Source organism: Spinacia oleracea, chromosome 4, assembly GCF_020520425.1.
Source record: "Spinacia oleracea cultivar Varoflay chromosome 4, BTI_SOV_V1, whole genome shotgun sequence".
Lineage (NCBI taxonomy): Eukaryota > Viridiplantae > Streptophyta > Magnoliopsida > Caryophyllales > Amaranthaceae > Spinacia > Spinacia oleracea.
The window spans coordinates 68,822,629-68,842,731 of record NC_079490.1 but is presented as its reverse complement, the minus strand read 5'-3'; the positions used below and the strand labels follow the sequence as shown (position 1 = coordinate 68,842,731).

At 34.4% G+C, this 20,103-nt stretch overlaps 2 protein-coding genes across 6 annotated transcripts; both read right to left on the bottom strand.

Moving 5' to 3' along the window:
* Nucleotides 1–3,137: 3,137 nt before the first annotated feature.
* LOC110784768 (embryogenesis-associated protein EMB8) lies at nucleotides 3,138–9,553 on the bottom strand. Of its 3 annotated transcripts, none has more exons than XM_056826461.1 (8): nucleotides 8,992–9,553; nucleotides 8,484–8,621; nucleotides 7,099–7,198; nucleotides 6,144–6,286; nucleotides 5,679–5,776; nucleotides 5,489–5,583; nucleotides 5,093–5,146; nucleotides 3,138–3,519 (listed from the first exon to the last, which is right to left on the bottom strand). In XM_056826461.1, exons 3-8 carry the CDS (start codon nucleotides 7,153–7,155, stop codon nucleotides 3,415–3,417), a joined length of 552 nt encoding a protein of 183 aa, XP_056682439.1. In that variant the 5' UTR covers nucleotides 7,156–7,198; nucleotides 8,484–8,621; nucleotides 8,992–9,553; the 3' UTR covers nucleotides 3,138–3,414. The 3 variants fall into 3 exon arrangements, with proteins under 3 accessions (XP_056682439.1, XP_056682438.1, XP_021844904.2); XM_056826460.1 differs by having other exon boundaries at nucleotides 7,099–7,203; nucleotides 8,992–9,552; XM_021989212.2 differs by lacking the exon at nucleotides 5,093–5,146 and having other exon boundaries at nucleotides 7,099–7,203; nucleotides 8,992–9,549.
* Nucleotides 9,554–13,548: 3,995 nt separating this feature from the next.
* LOC130459223 (embryogenesis-associated protein EMB8-like) lies at nucleotides 13,549–20,072 on the bottom strand. Of its 3 annotated transcripts, none has more exons than XM_056826458.1 (8): nucleotides 19,356–20,072; nucleotides 18,849–18,986; nucleotides 17,464–17,563; nucleotides 16,511–16,653; nucleotides 16,046–16,143; nucleotides 15,856–15,950; nucleotides 15,460–15,513; nucleotides 13,549–13,887 (listed from the first exon to the last, which is right to left on the bottom strand). In XM_056826458.1, exons 3-8 carry the CDS (start codon nucleotides 17,518–17,520, stop codon nucleotides 13,783–13,785), a joined length of 552 nt encoding a protein of 183 aa, XP_056682436.1. In that variant the 5' UTR covers nucleotides 17,521–17,563; nucleotides 18,849–18,986; nucleotides 19,356–20,072; the 3' UTR covers nucleotides 13,549–13,782. The 3 variants fall into 3 exon arrangements, with proteins under 3 accessions (XP_056682436.1, XP_056682435.1, XP_056682437.1); XM_056826457.1 differs by having other exon boundaries at nucleotides 17,464–17,568; nucleotides 19,356–20,064; XM_056826459.1 differs by lacking the exon at nucleotides 15,460–15,513 and having other exon boundaries at nucleotides 17,464–17,568; nucleotides 19,356–20,045.
* Between the last annotated feature and the right edge of the window lie 31 nt (nucleotides 20,073–20,103).

Below are 20,103 nucleotides of genomic sequence, written 5' to 3'. Positions count from 1 at the left end.
ACATCCTGCAGATAAACTTCTTTATACAAAAATGCATGATAGAAATGTTTTATGTAATTATTTTGAAACGGGCAAGAAATTGATAATAATTCTCCAGTTGCTCTTGGAATCTAATTCTAGTTGATTTCCGGATATATGATATTCAGTTTAAAGTTTCTGATTCCTTTGTACTGATTTGGTAATTCCTCAAAATGATTACAATCTCTGCTTCATTCTCGATGTTGTATGATTCTGCCTATTGCTAATGCTACTTACAAGTGGGCAATTTGTTGTCTCGGAAGAAAAAATTTCCATGAACACTGACAAGGTAAGTGCTTTAAAAGCATATACAAAAAATCCATAAAATTGCAGATGGTTGTTGGGTTTACTTCCCATGAAGACGGACAAGAAAAAGTGATTTAAAAGCATATCAAAAAATCCAGAAAATTGCATATGGTTGTTGGGTAAAACCATGATTTCAATCCTATTACCAATGCCAAAACATTAAAAACCTCTATCTAATGTTACTAGAATAATGCTTTCCTTGGTTTTTCCATTGGCATAGATGTATTTCTCCAGTAAAGTTCATTTATTTTTGTTGTAAAAAAAGTCTCTACCCTTCAACTCCAAAGTTCTTTAATAGTTTTGTTGTAGTTTTATAAAGTCTCTACCCTTCAACTCCAAAGTTCTTTAATAGTTTTGTTGTAGTTTTGCTGCATATAGGTTCATACAATGTACCTTATAGATTAGTGTTATGTACCTTATATGTTTGTGTCATGTATTTTATATATTCATACAATGTACCTTATAACTTTATGACTTGTACTTTATAGGTTCATGCAATATACCTTATAGGTCCATACAATATACTTTATAGGTTTGTAACATGTACTTTATAAGTTCATATAATGGACCTTATAGATTAATACAATGTACTTTATGGTATTGTGTGACGTATATTATAGATTAAGTCAAACAAAAAAAAAGACCAAACACAAGGATTGACCATATAGATTAATTGCAATACCCGTTATTTATAAAATTAACATTTTTAAAAATATCAAGTCAACACAAATGTTTAAAAATATTTTTTTTAAAATAAATATTCGAGTTTTTTGGTTAAACGTTTTGATCATGCGGGATTCCGGCCCGTTACGGCACTTCATTTTACTTAAAATAAATTGATAGTGGAATGTACCTTATGGGTTAGTATGTGTACCTTATAGTTCTCGATAATGTACCTTATATGTCTGTGGCATGTACCTTATAGGTTCATACAATATACCTTATAGCATTGGTTCATGTACCCTATAGGTCTCTACAACGTACCTTATATGTTTGTGTCATGTACCCTATAGATATCTATAATGTACCTTATAATTTTTTTGACTTGTACTTTATAGGTTCATGTAATATACCTTATAGGTTCATGAAATGTACCTTGTAGGTTAGTATGATGTACCTTATAGGTTCACGAAATGTACTTTATAGGTACATGAAATGTACCTTATAAGTTCATGAAATGTACCCTTATAGGTTAGTATGTTGTACATTATAGGTCTATATAATGTACCTTATACGTTTGAAGCATGTAGTTTATAGCTTCATACAATGCACCTTATATCTTTGTGACATGAACCCTATAGGTCTCTATAACGTACCTTAAATTTTTGTGTCATATACCTTATAGATCTCTATAATGTACCTTGTAGCTTTTTTTTTGTACTTTACAAATAAAAAGATATTTTTTTAAAATATTTTTTTAAAATAGATATGTTTCGGGTTTTTCGGTTAAACGTTTTGATCGTGGGGGGTTCCGTCCCGATAGGCCACTTTATTTTACATATTAAAAAAAATTGATTGTTAATTGTACCTTATAGGTCTCTATAATGTACCTTATATGTTTGTGGCATGTACCATATAGGTTCATACTACCTTATAGCTTTTCACGATGTACCCTTTAAGTCTCTATAATGTACCTTATAAGTTTGTGCCATGTACCTTATAGCTCTCTATAATGTACCTTATACGTTTGTGGCATGTAACATATAGGTTCATACTATGTACCTTATAGCTTTTCACGATGTACCCATAAGTCTCTATAATGTACATTATACGTTTGTGCCATGTACCTTATAGCTCTCTATAATGTACCTTATACGTTTGTGCCATGTACCTTATAGCTCTCTATAATGTACCTTATACGTTTGAGGCATGTACTTTATAGCTTCATACAATGCACCTTATATCTTTGTGACATGTACCCTATATAGGTCTCTATAACGTACCTTAAATTTTTGTGTCATGTACCTTATAGATCTCTATAATATACCTTATAGCTTTTTATTTGTACTTTACAAATAAAAAGCTATTTTTAAAAAATATTTTTTTAAAAAAGATATGTTTCGGGTTTTTCGGTTAAACGTTTTGATCGTGGGGGGTTCCATCCCGATAGGCCACTTCATTTTACTTATTAAAAAAATTGATTGTGAATTGTACCTTATAGGCCTCTATAATGTAACTTATATGTTTGTGGCATGTACCATATAGGTTCATACTATGTACCTTATACCTTTTCACGATGTACCCTATAAGTCTCTATAATGTACCTTATACGTTTGTGCCATGTACCTTATAGCTCTCTATAATGTACCTTATACGTTTGAGGCATGTACTTTATAGCTTCATACAATGCACCTTATATCTTTGTGACATGCACCCTATATGTCTCTATAACGTACCTTAAATTTTTGTGTCATGTACCTTATAGATCCCTATAATTTACCTTGTAGCTTTTTATTTGTACTTTGCAAATAACACTAGTAGAAAAAATCACATTTGCACCACGCGTGAAACAGGCTTTTTGCAGCGTTTTCGCGCGCTGCAATTGTGATGGCTGTAAATACCATAAGATTTTTTGCAGCGATCGTACACGCTGCAAATAATAGGTTAATTGCAGCGCGGGTAGACCTGTACAGGTTACAAATAGTGTATTAGTTGCAACGCAGATCCACCCCTCTAAGCTGCAAATAAAAAGTAGTTGTAGCGCCTTGTTGAGAAATACGCGCTGCAATTAGTTGTCAATTTGCAGCTTTGTGCTAGCACACGCGCTGCAAATAATGTTTTTGTTTGAAAAATAAATAAATAAATATAGTAGCTCCGATCAGATGCAGATTTATATATTATCCTTGGACAATCCTGTTATTTTGACAAAAAATTATAATAAAAACATTATTAATAGGTTGCAAAAAATTTGCCATAGTTTCCCTTGTAATTTGCGAAACCCGGACAAAACGGGAATTTATAAAGACTTGTATAAAAGACATAACATACATATATGTTCCAACAACCATATATATGCTCCAAGTAGCATCCAACGTCATATCCAACACATAACAAAAACATAAAACATAACATTACTAGACAACAAACTCATTAGCCGCCATCCATCAAATAGTCGTCCTTAAAATAATTTGCCCATTGTTTTCGAGTTTCTTCTAACTCCTCATCAGAATATGGCATTTCTTTTTGTACATAACCCTTCAAAAAACAAAAACTTGATATTAATTACTCGAAAACTAATTTATAATAAGGTCACTGGGTCTTATTAGTAAATAATAATGTATAGACGGCTGTATAGGCATAGAGTGACTTGAATACCGTTATTTTCGCTCCCATTTTTGAACTAATGAACCTAATGATTCATTTTAAACTAATTACATGTTTTATATGCTTTGTTTAAACTTTCTAAGACTCATTCCAATCTAGTTATGCACGTTTAAGGCTCGTTGGCTCGTTATATGACACATTTACGCCAAATTGAGGCATTTTCGCTCCCAACTTTGCACTAAAGAACCTAAGGACTCATTTTAAACTAATTACATGTTTATATGCTTTGTTTAAACTTTCTAAGACTCATTCCAATCAAGTTATGCACGTTTTAGGCTTGTTGGGTCGTTATGGACATATTTAGGCTAAAATGAGACATTTTCGCTCCCATTTTTGAACTAATGAACCTAATGATTCATTTTAAACTAATTACATGTTTTATATGCTTTGTTTAAACTTTCTAAGACTCATTCCAATCTAGTTATGCACGTTTAAGGCTCGTTGGCTCGTTATAGGACACATTTACGCCAAATTGAGGCATTTTCGCTCCCAACTTTGCACTAAAGAACCTAAGGACTCATTTTAAACTAATTACATGTTTATATGCTTTGTTTAAACTTTCTAAGACTCATTCCAATCAAGTTATGCACGTTTTAGGCTTGTTGGGTCATTATGGGCTTATTTAGGCTAAAATGAGACATTTTCGCTCCCATTTTTGAACTAATGAACCTAAGGACTCATTTTAAAATAATTACATGTTTTATATGCTTTGTTTAAACTTTCTAAGACTCATTCCAATCTAGTTATGCACGTTTAAGGCTCGTTGGGTCGTTATAGGACATATTTAGGCCAAATTGAGGCATTTTCGCTACCAACTTTGCACTAAAGAACCTAAGGACTCATTTTAAACTAATTACATGTTTTATATGCTATGTTTAAACTTTCTAAGACTCATTCCAATGAAGTTATGCACGTTTAAGACTTGTTGGGTCGTTACAGACATATTTAGGCTAAAATGATATATTTTCGCTCCCATTTTCGAACTCAGGAACCTATGAACTCATTTTAAACTAATTACATGTTTTATATGCTATGTTTAAACTTTCTAATTAAAAGACTCATTCTAATATGGTTATGCACGTTTTAGGTTTGTTGGGTCGTTATGGACATATTTAGGCTAAAATGAGACATTTTCGCTCCCATTTTTGAACTAATGAACCTAATGATTCATTTTAAACTAATTACATGTTTTATATGCTTTGTTTAAACTTTCTAAGACTTATTCCAATATGGTTATGCACGTTTTACGCTTGTTGGGTCGTTATGGACATATTTAGGCTAAAATGAGACATTTTCGCTCCCATTTTTGAAATAATAAGCCTAATGATTCATTTTAAACTAATTACATGTTATATTAGTTTTTTATAGGATGTACACTTTTTTATTTAAAACAATTAAGCATCAGAACTAAAACATAAATAAAAATAAGCAGAATATCACGAACCTCAATATCTTTGCGAGGAATTCCCCTGGCTGGTGCAATGAGATCATTAGCAGCCTGCAAATCATGCAAACAATGATATTTGAGATTTGTTATCAAGTCCGTTATCGAAAGAGTAATCCTTCGGTCCTCATTCAACTTTGCTCAAGCTTTATATTTTCGACAGAGAATATACATTCCTAATATGCTTCCTTTGTCACTGATACATACAAGTACAATACTTGTACTTTGCAATTGCAGATTTGCAGCTAAGGTTACATAAACGCAATGTTGATTTGTTTAATGTTAATAGAAAATTCAGATACCCAACACTTTTCGGTTGTTTTGATTTATGTTTTTGAAAATTTCAAGAGCTTGACATATGCAGATGAAGGGCATGGGTTGTTAATAAAATACTACCTGAATACAAAGCAATGGTGTAAAAACATGCTTAATTGAATCGGAACTGCTTGAATGCAAGTAGTAGTCGTCAGCTGACTTGATCCCAAAAGATACTGCAAAATGTTAGAAAACCAGGCAGGTTAGACATATATAACAAATTGCCATAAGAAATCTCTGTGGCACAGACTCAGATGAGAATTGTATTGACCTCGAGTTAGCCCTTCATCAAACTCCCTTACAGTCTTCGCATTTGCAGCCATTGGTATGTTATACTCCCCACCAATATCTTCAAAGAGAGCACCATGCCTGAGCAGCAAGCAAACTGGTCTTATATAAGAAATCCAGACAAAATACCAGCAAAAGTAGCTCACCAACAAATTCAGTCATCATGAATTCACTAGAAAAACCCTTTACAATACGAAGTAGTTGTCTTTTTTCATCATTATCTCTATACCACTACATTTTTCGTATTGTCTTTTTTCATCATTATCTCTATACCACTACATTTAAATGGGGTTATGTTTGGAAATCTAACCATAGTCTACTTCAATTTAGGACATGTGACAATTTTGTCAGAGAGAAACAAAATAGTAGTATGTGAATATTATTTCTGGGAGGAGGGAATAAATGTATAACTATTAAGAGATAGATAAAAGTCGGAAGTTGTCATTACTTCTTGAATATTCTTCGAAGGCTGCTTGCTAATGCTTTATCATAAGTATTATTAAAGCCCTTGTGGAAGCCCTCATCTGCAATTGGTAGATTGAAAGGGTTACACAAGCTCACAGCTCCAGCGAGAGAGCAGTTATGTGATTCCTGAAAAAGGATGACAAAGTAATTAGAGAGAGAGAAACTGTGAATAACCAAAACACAGAAATGATATTGCTGAAAGACACAGAAGAGTGGCCTTAATGAGATCCATGTTAACAACTCCAAAGAAGCAGGCCAAGGCCAAGGTATGCTGTGATTCTATTTGATAAACTTTGATAGTAAACACTTTCACGATCTTCTATACTACATACACATGTGCGTGTGTGTATTAATAGAAACAGAAACAACTGCTCACAGACTTCCAGTTTTGTTCAGTATGATATACGATGTATTTTTAAGATTCAACTTTTCAAGTAACCACTGAAACCAGTGAGTTAGCGTGAGTTCATACTGAGAGAGAGCTTGTTCTCCATCCCCAGCAGTTAAGACAATCCAATTGGGACAAGACGACTAGTGAACTCATAATGATCTTCAATATTATGGTGAGTAAAACAAGTAAACAACAGTAGTAAGACAAGTAAAACCAAGGTTCCATGGCACGACACAATTCATTATACGGGATCGAAAACGCAGAACGCAACCCTTAGTGAATCGGGTACGCCCCAAAACGAAATGAAAAGCAAAAGAAAAGAGGAAATGTCCGAATCCGGATCGCGGAATGGGGTTTGTACCACATTCCTTGTAACACTGAGTAAAACTCTAATTTACAGTTCCATCTCTTTTATTCGATTATAAGGTGTGTGTGTGGTGGTGGGGGGGGGGGGGGGGGGGGGGGGTTGTCTGTGCTTCTCAGCTATATGCATAAAGGCATCATATATTACAAATAAACAAGCAAGCTGCATGGACTAAAATTATACCTGCCAAGTTTCTGGGCATGTAACCACCTCCGTTGTCTGCAGGCCTATGGGCTGCATCTCCTCCAAAACAGCCAAAGCAGCTCATATTACGTCCCTTTCACTGATCTGCCATGATTACGCATCAAAAAAATTGCCTCAGAAAATAACTTTTTTTCTTCCAGGCTAAAGAGAAAGATAAATGAACAAATGAGGGGGCAAGAAAACAACTAGTCACTGCAGATTTTCTCAACTTCTCAACAGGTATATTAAATTGTAACTATATCAAGCAACTTATACTTTTAGCGTAAGTTAGATGCAAAAATCAGGAAGTTTGGGCAAATAATACAGCACCTAGAATGTAATGGTCAAATATTAGATGATCAAAAGTTTTGACCCTAGTACAAGCAAGGTAGTAGGTTCATTCGACCTTTATTCCAATATCTAATAATCAAATGAAACTATATAAGATAGTCAAAAGATTCTCATACTAGGTAGTAGGTTCATTCCACTTCATATATTTTTTTACTGACATGCAATGGAAGGTTGCAACAATCTCTGAAAACAATCCTTAACAGAAACAATGAGATAATTTGGCGATGGACAAACCTCACTCCAAATTCCAAATTCCAAAGACCATATATTTAACACATTTTTGCAAGGGTAAATACTTGGTAAAACTATCTCCCGGAGTCCCGGAAAGATTAAAACGAAACTTAGGAGAATTCTCATGTTCACCACTAGTACCATACTCTTTACTCGGATATGATTCTGAAAACAAAACAGAGAAATCCTTAAAAGAGTATATGGTACACCAGGAGGACTTATATATTCCTGTTATAGTCTGCATGTCATCAACCAAGTAGAGTCGATAAGCCGATAAGGCAAGGGTTCGAAAATGGTTCCCGGACTCCAAGGTGACGGTAAATCCTACAAGTGATTCTAAAGACTAATACGCTTTTACAACAAAGCACAGGATGTCAGTAATGCCAAAAAAACCATCTTCTTTTAATAAAAGCAAACATAATTTAGACTCTTCACCGACATTTTCTAAATTAATAATTAGATTTAAGAGAGGCACAAATTTGAATTCCTTTTTTAGCATATACATAATTAAATGAATTAAAATTAAATAAATGAACAGGCTAACCCACCAAAACTAAAAATAAACAAAATAGGAACATTAAAAAAAGTCCATAATCACTACCATAAACCACCTTCACAGTTCACTCAACTCCAATTGCTTACAATATAACAATACTATCTCACATTAGTAATAATTCGCGGTATCCGACACTCGGTATAGAGTATACTCGTTACAATTAACTAAAATTAGAAACACCAAATAAGAAAATGTAACCCAAAATTAGAAACATAAACAAAGAAAGGAGCTGAGGAAAGAGACTCACGCCATGGAGGAGGACTAGTAATGCAGTAAGAAACATTAGGGAGCTGATCTTTCAGCGGGTGCGGCGCTGGCTCATCTGCCTTTGCTTGTGCTGCACCTTCGGCCATCACTTATTCTCACTCCTCAGTAATAATATTCACTAAGAAACACAATCAATACAGAGAAATCAGTTAAACTTGCAAAATCTGAACAAACCCCAGATCCAAAGTATTCATTTTTGAGAAACCCAGTAAAATAGTTTGAACAATTTGAAGAACATCAAATCAAAAACCCAGAAATTTTAGTACCCAGAAAACAATTAAAAGGACACTGACTTGACTAGAAGGGAACAAACCCACATGCATATCCCTATAATTATTGCTCAAACCTACCTAAAGAGACTGTAAAAAGGCACTAAAAATCAAATTATGTGACCAAAAAATAGTGGGAAATTTATGTAATAATCTGAACTTAAAACACAAAAAATAGCCCAAATTAAATTTAGAAAGGGGAAATTTGAGAAAACATACCTAAGCAAAGTTCAAATGCTTCCTCTTTCTGCTTCAATTTCGAATAAATGTTGAATTAACAAGACTGAATTTTCAATTTGAAGGTACCGCAAATCCCTTCTTCTATCTCCACTTATCTGCAATTTCGGAGGGCGGGTGGTGTTGCCAGCGGCGGATATGAGATGGAACAACAAACCGCGACTGGTGGCTGGCGAATTCAAGGGCCAGAGAGGAAGAGAAAATAGCGGCGAGTGAGCGTTGCGAAGGAGTTCCTCAGAGACGAAGAGGGAGACTACGGTGGTGATACCTTTGTGGTGGCCGGCAAAAGATCAAACCAAAGAGGAAAGTCAGACTACCGGCGGTGAGATTCGCGAAGGACCGAGCATAAAATTTCGCGAAGGACTGGAAGTATGTAGGTAGATCTGATGGAGATCGATTGAAGACGATGGCAAACTACCTGGGATTGAAGAGTGATGGAAATTAGGATGACCTAGTATAGGAATTGCAGCGATCAAATATGGGACCAAGCTGCAATTAAGAACTTGCAGCAAACGAATAAAGGGAGATGTTGCAATTAACCTAACTAATTGCAACAAATATGAATGTCCCGCGCTGTGAATTTTTTTTAAAAAAAAAAACCGTATTATTCACAACTCAGGGTGGACCAAAACGCTGCAACATGGTCATTTAATGTTTGACCCGCGTTGACCATATCACTATTACAACGCTTATAACTGGCATGAGTTGCAATTGATGAGTTGCAATTGATGAGTTGCAATTGATGAGTTGCAAATGAGGTTTTTGCAGCAGTGTTGTCCTAATGAAGGAACATATAATTATATTGTTGTACTTTATGAAGATGGAAGGTTAGGAGGCATTCTCCATCATCCAAAGCTTAGGTATCAAATCTAACTTTTCCACTCAATACTTCTATAAAACTGTCATTACAACCTTGTGCAGGAAAAATAATACATACCCGGCATTGAAGCCACTGAAACAGATGACCAAGTATGGATTCACACCTGATTCGCATACGTATTCAACGTTGTTGAAAGGGTTATGTATCAAAGGAATATTAGGTGCAGCAGTTGAGATTTTCATGCTGATGGAAGGAAATAACTACAGACTAGATGTTGATAATTGTAATGCTCTTAAACTTGGGTTATGCAAATCTTATAGAACTGATTTGTCTTTGGGTATTTTTCAAATGATGGTAGACAAAGGATATAAGCCAAATGAGATGACTTATATATACTATTATTGTCGAAGGTATAGCCGATGAAGAAGAAATGGAACTAGCAACAAAAGTTTTGAAAGAACTATATGAGAGGAAAGTATTGAGTAGGAACACAATGGAAAGGCTCGGGATGCAGTATGACCTCGAGGGCTTACTTGTCTAAACATCCTGCAGATAAACTTCTTTATACAAAAATGCATGATAGAAATGTTTTATGTAATTATTTTGAAACGGGCAAGAAATTGATAATAATTCTCCAGTTGCTCTTGGAATCTAATTCTAGTTGATTTCCGGATATATGATATTCAGTTTAAAGTTCTTGATTCCTTTGTATTGATTTGATACTTCCTTAAAATGATTACAATCTCTGCTTCATTCTCGATGTTGTATGATTCTGCCTATTGCTAATGCTACTTACAAGTGGGCAATTTGTTGTCTCGGAAGTAAAAATTTCCATGAACACTGACAAGGAAAGTGCTTTAAAAGCATATAAAAAAAATCCATAAAATTGCAGATGGTTGTTGGGTTTACTTCCCATGAAGACAGACAAGAAAAAGTGATTTAAAAGCATATAAAAAAATCCAGAAAATTGCATATGGTTGTTGGGTAAAACCGTGATTTCAATCCTATTACCAATGCCAAAACATTAAAAACCTCTGTCTAATGTTACTAGAATAATGCTTTCCTTGGTTTTTCCATTGGCATAGATGTATTTCTCCAGTGAAGTTCATTTATTTTTGTTGTAAAAAAAGTCTCTACCCTTCAACTCCAAAGTTCTTTAATAGTTTTGTTGTAGTTTTATAAAGTCTCTACCCTTCAACTCCAAAGTTCTTTAATAGTTTTGTTGTAGTTTTGCTGCATATAGGTTCATACAATGTACCTTATAGATTAGTGTTATGTACCTTATATGTTTGTGTCATGTATTTTATATATTCATACAATGTACCTTATAACTTTATGACTTGTACTTTATAGGTTCATGCAATATACCTTATAGGTCCATACAATATACTTTATAGGTTTGTAACATGTACTTTATAAGTTCATATAATGGACCTTATAGATTAATACAATGTACTTTATGGTATTGTGTGACGTATATTATAGATTAAGTCAAAAAAAAAAAAAAAGACCAAACACAAGGATGGACCATATAGATTAATTGCAATACCCGTTATTTATAAAATTAACATTTTTAAAAATATCCAGTCAACACAAATGTTTTAAAATATTTTTTTAAAATAAATATTCGGGTTTTTCAGTTAAACGTTTTGATCATGCGGGATTTCGGCCCGTTACGGCACTTCATTTTACTTAAAATAAATTGATAGTGGAATGTACCTTATGGGTTAGTATGTGTACCTTATAGTTCTCGATAACGTACCTTATATGTCTGCGGCATGTACCTTATAGGTTCATACAATATACCTTATAGCATTGGTTCATGTACCCTATAGGTCTATACAACGTACCTTATATGTTTATGTCATGTACCCTATAGATATCTATAATGTACCTTATAATTTTTTTGACTTGTACTTTATAGGTTCATGTAATATGCCTTATAGGTTCATGAAATGTACCTTGTAGGTTAGTATGATGTACCTTATAGGTTCACGAAATGTACTTTATAGATACATGAAATGTACCTTATAAGTTCATGAAATGTACCCTTATAGGTTAGTATGTTGTACATTATAGGTCTATATAATGTACCTTATACGTTTGAGGCATGTAGTTTATAGCTTCATACAATGCACCTTATATCTTTGTGACATGTACCCTATAGGTCTCTATAACGTACCTTAAATTTTTGTGTCATATACCTTATAGATCTCTATAATGTACCTTGTAGCTTTTTTTATGTACTTTACAAATAAAAAGATATTTTTTAAAAATATTTTTTTAAAATATATATGTTTTGGGTTTTTCGGTTAAACGTTTTGATCGTGGGGGGTTCCGTCCCGATAGGCCACTTCATTTTACATATTAAAAAAAATTGATTGTTAATTGTACCTTATAGGTCTCTATAATGTACCTTATATGTTTGTGGCATGTACCATATAGGTTCATACTACCTTATAGCTTTTCACGATGTACCCTTTAAGTCTCTATAATGTACCTTATAAGTTTGTGCCATGTACCTTATAGCTCTCTATAATGTACCTTATACGTTTGTGGCATGTACCATATAGGTTCATACTATGTACCTTATAGCTTTTCACGATGTACCCATAAGTCTCTATTATGTACATTATACGTTTGTGCCATGTACCTTATAGCTCTCTATAATGTACCTTATACGTTTGTGCCATGTACCTTATAGCTCTCTATAATGTACCTTATACGTTTGAGGCATGTACTTTATAGCTTCATACAATGCACCTTATATCTTTGTGACATGTACCCTATATAGGTCTCTATAACGTACCTTAAATTTTTGTGTCATGTAACTTATAGATCTCTATAATGTACCTTATAGCTTTTTATTTGTACTTTACAAATAAAAAGCTATTTTTAAAAAATATTTTTTTAAAAAAGATATGTTTCGGGTTTTTCGGTTAAACGTTTTGATCGTGGGGGGTTCCATCCCGATAGGCCACTTCATTTTACTTATTAAAAAAATTGATTGTGAATTGTACCTTATAGGCCTCTATAATGTAACTTATATGTTTGTGGCATGTACCATATAGGTTCATACTATGTACCTTATAGCTTTTCACGATGTACCCTATAAGTCTCTATAATGTACCTTATACGTTTGTGCCATGTACCTTATAGCTCTCTATAATGTACCTTATACGTTTGAGGCATGTACTTTATAGCTTCATACAATGCACCTTATATCTTTGTGACATGCACCCTATATGTCTCTATAACGTACCTTAAATTTTTGTGTCATGTACCTTATAGATCCCTATAATTTACCTTGTAGCTTTTTATTTGTACTTTGCAAATAACACTAGTAGAAAAAATCACATTTGCACCACGCGTGAAACAGGCTTTTTGCAGCGTTTTCGCGCGCTGCAATTGTGATGGCTGTAAATACCATAAGATTTTTTGCAGCGATCGTACACGCTGCAAATAATAGGTTAATTGCAGCGCGGGTAGACCTGTACAGGTTACAAATAGTGTATTAGTTGCAACGCAGATCCACCCCTCTAAGCTGCAAATAAGTAGTTGTAGCGCCTTGTTGAGAAATACGCGCTGCAATTAGTTGTCAATTTGCAGCTTTGTGCTAGCACACGCGCTGCAAATAATGTTTTTGTTTGAAAAATAAATAAATAAATATAGTAGCTCCGGTCAGATGCAGATTTATATATTATCCTTGGACAATCCTGTTATTTTGACAAAAAATTATAATAAAAACATTATTAATAGGTTGCAAAAAATTTGCCATAGTTTCCCTTGTAATTTGCGAAACCCGGACAAAACGGGAATTTATAAAGACTTGTATAAAAGACATAACATACATATATGTTCCAACAACCATATATATGCTCCAAGTAGCATCCAACGTCATATCCAACACATAACAAAAACATAAAACATAACATTACTAGACAACAAACTCATTAGCCGCCATCCATCAAATAGTCGTTCTTAAAATAATTTGCCCATTGTTCTCGAGTTTCTTCTAACTCCTCATCAGAATATGGCATTTCTTTTTGTACATAACCCTTCAAAAAACAAAAACTTGGTATTAATTACTCGAAAACTAATTTATAATAAGGTCACTGGGTCTTATTAGTAAATAATAATGTATAGACGGCTGTATAGGCATAGAGTGACTTGAATACCGTTATTTTCGCTCCCATTTTTGAACTAATGAACCTAATGATTCATTTTAAACTAATTACATGTTTTATATGCTTTGTTTAAACTTTCTAAGACTCATTCCAATCTAGTTATGCACGTTTAAGGCTCGTTGGCTCGTTATAGGACACATTTACGCCAAATTGAGGCATTTTCGCTCCCAACTTTGCACTAAAGAACCTAAGGACTCATTTTAAACTAATTACATGTTTATATGCTTTGTTTAAACTTTCTAAGACTCATTCCAATCAAGTTATGCACGTTTTAGGCTTGTTGGGTCGTTATGGACATATTTAAGCTAAAATGAGACATTTTCGCTCCCATTTTTGAACTAATGAACCTAATGATTCATTTTAAACTAATTACATGTTTTATATGCTTTGTTTAACTTTCTAAGACTCATTCCAATCTAGTTATGCACGTTTAAGGCTCGTTGGCTCGTTATAGGACACATTTACGCCAAATTGAGGCATTTTCGCTCCCAACTTTGCACTAAAGAACCTAAGGACTCATTTTAAACTAATTACATGTTTATATGCTTTGTTTAAACTTTCTAAGACTCATTCCAATCAAGTTATGCACGTTTTAGGCTTGTTGGGTCATTATGGGCTTATTTAGGCTAAAATGAGACATTTTCACTCCCATTTTTGAACTAATGAACCTAAGGACTCATTTTAAAATAATTACATGTTTTATATGCTTTGTTTAAACTTTCTAAGACTCATTCCAATCTAGTTATGCACGTTTAAGGCTCGTTGGGTCGTTATAGGACATATTTAGGCCAAATTGAGGAATTTTCGCTACCAACTTTGCACTAAAGAACCTAAGGACTCATTTTAAACTAATTACATGTTTTATATGCTATGTTTAAACTTTCGAAGACTCATTCCAATGAAGTTATGCACGTTTAAGACTTGTTGGGTCGTTACAGACATATTTAGGCTAAAATGATATATTTTCGCTCCCATTTTCGAACTCAGGAACCTATGGACTCATTTTAAACTAATTACATGTTTTATATGCTATGTTTAAACTTTCTAATTAAAAGACTCATTCTAATATGGTTATGCGCGTTTTAGGCTTGTTGGGTCGTTATGGACATATTTAGGCTAAAATGAGACATTTTCGCTCCCATTTTTGAACTAATGAACCTAATGATTCATTTTAAACTAATTACATGTTTTATATGCTTTGTTTAAACTTTCTAAGACTTATTCCAATATGGTTATGCACGTTTTACGCTTGTTGGGTCGTTATGGACATATTTAGGCTAAAATGAGACATTTTCGCTCCCATTTTTGAAATAATAAGCCTAATGATTCATTTTAAACTAATTACATGTTATATTAGTTTTTTATAGGATGTACACTTTTTTATTTAAAACAATTAAGCATCAGAACTAAAACATAAATAAAAATAAGCAGAATATCACGAACCTCAATATCTTTGCGAGGAATTCCCCTAGCTGGTGCAATGAGATCATTAGCAGCCTGCAAATCATGCAAACAATGATATTTGAGATTGTTTATCAAGTCCGTTATCGAAAGAGTAATCCTTCGGTCCTCATTCAACTTTGCTCAAGCTTTATATTTTCGACAGAGAATATACATTCCTAATATGCTTCCTTTGTCACTGATACATACAAGTACAATACTTGTACTTTGCAATTGCAGATTTGCAGCTAAGGTTACATAAACGCAATGTTGATTTGTTTAATGTTAATAGAAAATTCAGATACCCAACACTTTTCGGTTGTTTTGATTTATGTTTTTGAAAATTTCAAGAGCTTGACATATGCAGATGAAGGGCATGGGTTGTTAATAAAATACTACCTGAATACAAAGCAATGGTGTAAAAACATGCTTAATTGAATCGGAACTGCTTGAATGCAAGTAGTAGTCGTCAGCTGACTTGATCCCAAAAGATACTGCAAAATGTTAGAAAACCAGGCAGGTTAGACATATATAACAAATTGCCATAAGAAATCTCTGTGGCACAGACTCAGATGAGAATTGTATTGACCTCGAGTTAGCCCTTCATCAAACTCCCTTACAGTCTTCGCATTTGCAGCCATTGGTATGTTATACTCCCCACCAATATCTTCAAAGAGAGCACCATGCCTGAGCAGCAAGCAAACTGGTCTTATATAAGAAATCCAGACAAAATACCAGCAAAAGTAGCTCACCAACAAATTCAGTCATCATGAATTCACTAGAAAAACCCTTTACAATACGAAGTAGTTGTCTTTTTTCATCATTATCTCTATACCACTACATTTTTCGTATTGTCTTTTTTCATCATTATCTCTATACCACTACATTTAAATGGGGTTATGTTTGGAAATCTAACCATAGTCTACTTCAATTTAGGACATGTGACAATTTTGTCAGAGAGAAACAAAATAGTAGTATGTGAATATTATTTCTGGGAGGAGGGAATAAATGTATAACTATTAAGAGATAGATAAAAGTCGGAAGTTGTCATTACTTCTTGAATATTCTTCGAAGGCTGCTTGCTAATGCTTTATCATAAGTATTATTAAAGCCCTTGTGGAAGCCCTCATCTGCAATTGGTAGATTGAAAGGGTTACACAAGCTCACAGCTCCAGCGAGAGAGCAGTTATGTGATTCCTGAAAAAGGATGACAAAGTAATTAGAGAGAGAGAAACTGTGAATAACCAAAACACAGAAATGATATTGCTGAAAGACACAGAAGAGTGGCCTTAATGAGATCCATGTTAACAACTCCAAAGAAGCAGGCCAAGGCCAAGGTATGCTGTGATTCTATTTGATAAACTTTGATAGTAAACACTTTCACGATCTTCTATACTACATACACATGTGCGTGTGTGTATTAATAGAAACAGAAACAACTGCTCACAGACTTCCAGTTTTGTTCAGTATGATATACGATGTATTTTTAAGATTCAACTTTTCAAGTAACCACTGAAACCAGTGAGTTAGCGTGAGTTCATACTGAGAGAGAGCTTGTTCTCCATCCCCAGCAGTTAAGACAATCCAATTGGGACAAGACGACTAGTGAACTCATAATGATCTTCAATATTATGGTGAGTAAAACAAGTAAACAACAGTAGTAAGACAAGTAAAACCAAGGTTCCATGGCACGACACAATTCATTATACGGGATCGAAAACGCAGAACGCAACCCTTAGTGAATCGGGTACGCCCCAAAACGAAATGAAAAGCAAAAGAAAAGAGGAAATGTCCGAATCCGGATCGCGGAATGGGGTTTGTACCACATTCCTTGTAACACTGAGTAAAACTCTAATTTACAGTTCCATCTCTTTTATTCGATTATAAGGTGTGTGTGTGGTGGTGGGGGGGGGGGGGGGGGGGGGGTTGTCTGTGCTTCTCAGCTATATGCATAAAGGCATCATATATTACAAATAAACAAGCAAGCTGCATGGACTAAAATTATACCTGCCAAGTTTCTGGGCATGTAACCACCTCCGTTGTCTGCAGGCCTATGGGCTGCATCTCCTCCAAAACAGCCAAAGCAGCTCATATTACGTCCCTTTCACTGATCTGCCATGATTACGCATCAAAAAAATTGCCTCAGAAAATAACTTTTTTTCTTCCAGGCTAAAGAGAAAGATAAATGAACAAATGAGGGGGCAAGAAAACAACTAGTCACTGCAGATTTTCTCAACTTCTCAACAGGTATATTAAATTGTAACTATATCAAGCAACTTATACTTTTAGCGTAAGTTAGATGCAAAAATCAGGAAGTTTGGGCAAATAATACAGCACCTAGAATGTAATGGTCAAATATTAGATGATCAAAAGTTTTGACCCTAGTACAAGCAAGGTAGTAGGTTCATTCGACCTTTATTCCAATATCTAATAATCAAATGAAACTATATAAGATAGTCAAAAGATTCTCATACTAGGTAGTAGGTTCATTCCACTTCATATATTTTTTTACTGACATGCAATGGAAGGTTGCAACAATCTCTGAAAACAATCCTTAACAGAAACAATGAGATAATTTGGCGATGGACAAACCTCACTCCAAATTCCAAATTCCAAAGACCATATATTTAACACATTTTTGCAAGGGTAAATACTTGGTAAAACTATCTCCCGGAGTCCCGGAAAGATTAAAACGAAACTTAGGAGAATTCTCATGTTCACCACTAGTACCATACTCTTTACTCGGATATGATTCTGAAAACAAAACAGAGAAATCCTTAAAAGAGTATATGGTACACCAGGAGGACTTATATATTCCTGTTATAGTCTGCATGTCATCAACCAAGTAGAGTCGATAAGCCGATAAGGCAAGGGTTCGAAAATGGTTCCCGGACTCCAAGGTGACGGTAAATCCTACAAGTGATTCTAAAGACTAATACGCTTTTACAACAAAGCACAGGATGTCAGTAATGCCAAAAAAACCATCTTCTTTTAATAAAAGCAAACATAATTTAGACTCTTCACCGACATTTTCTAAATTAATAATTAGATTTAAGAGAGGCACAAATTTGAATTCCTTTTTTAGCATATACATAATTAAATGAATTAAAATTAAATAAATGAACAGGCTAACCCACCAAAACTAAAAATAAACAAAATAGGAACATTAAAAAAAGTCCATAATCACTACCATAAACCACCTTCACAGTTCACTCAACTCCAATTGCTTACAATATAACAATACTATCTCACATTAGTAATAATTCGCGGTATCCGACACTCGGTATAGAGTATACTCGTTACAATTAACTAAAATTAGAAACACCAAATAAGAAAATGTAACCCAAAATTAGAAACATAAACAAAGAAAGGAGCTGAGGAAAGAGACTCACGCCATGGAGGAGGACTAGTAATGCAGTAAGAAACATTAGGGAGCTGATCTTTCAGTGGGTGCGGCGCTGGCTCATCTGCCTTTGCTTGTGCTACACCTTCGGCCATCACTTATTCTCACTCCTCAGTAATAATATTCACTAAGAAACACAATCAATACAGAGAAATCAGTTAAACTTGCAAAATCTGAACAAACCCCAGATCCAAAGTATTCATTTTTGAGAAACCCAGTAAAATAGTTTGAACAATTTGAAGAACATCAAATCAAAAATCCAGAAATTTTAGTACCCAGAAACAATTAAAAGGACACTGACTTGACTTGAAGGGAACAAACCCACATGCATATCCCTATAATTATTGCTCAAACCTACCTAAAGAGACTGTAAAAAGGCACTAAAAATCAAATTATGTGACCAAAAAATAGTGAGAAATTTATGTAAAACTCAGAACTTAAAACACAAAAAATAGCCCAAATTAAATTTAGAAAGGGGAAATTTGAGTAAACATACCTAAGCAAAGTTCAAATGCTTCCTCTTTCTGCTTCAATTTCGAATAAATGTTGAATTAACAAGACTGAATTTTCAATTTGAAGGTACCGCAAATCCCTTCTTCTATCTCCACTTATCTGCAATTTCGAAGGGCGTGTGGTGTTGCCAGCGGCGGATATGAGATGGAACAACAAACCGCGACTGGTGGCTGGCGAATTCAAGGGCCAGAGAGGAAGAGAAAATAGCGGCGAGTGAGCGTTGCGAAGTAGTTCCTCAGAGACGAAGAGGGAGACTACGGTGGTGATACCTTTGTGGTGGCCGGCAAAAGATCAAACCAAAGAGGAAAGTCAGACTACCGGCGGTGAGATTCGCGAAGGACCGAGCATAAAATTTCGCGAAGGAGTGGAAGTATGTATGTAGATCTGATGGAGATCGATTGAAGACGATGGCAAACTACCTGGGATTGAAGAGTGATGGAAATTAGGATGACCTAGTATAGGAATTGCAGCGATCAAATATGGGACCAAGCTGCAATTAAGAACTTGCAGCAAACGAATAAAGGGAGATGTTGCAATTAACCTAACTAATTGCAACAAATATGAATGTCCCGCGCTGTGAATTTTTTTTTTTAAAAAAAAACCCGTATTTTTCACAACTCAGGGTGGACCAAAACGCTGCAACATGGTCATTTAATGTTTGACCCGCGTTGACCATATCACTATTACAACGCTTATAACTGGCATGAGTTGCAATTGATGAGTTGCAAATG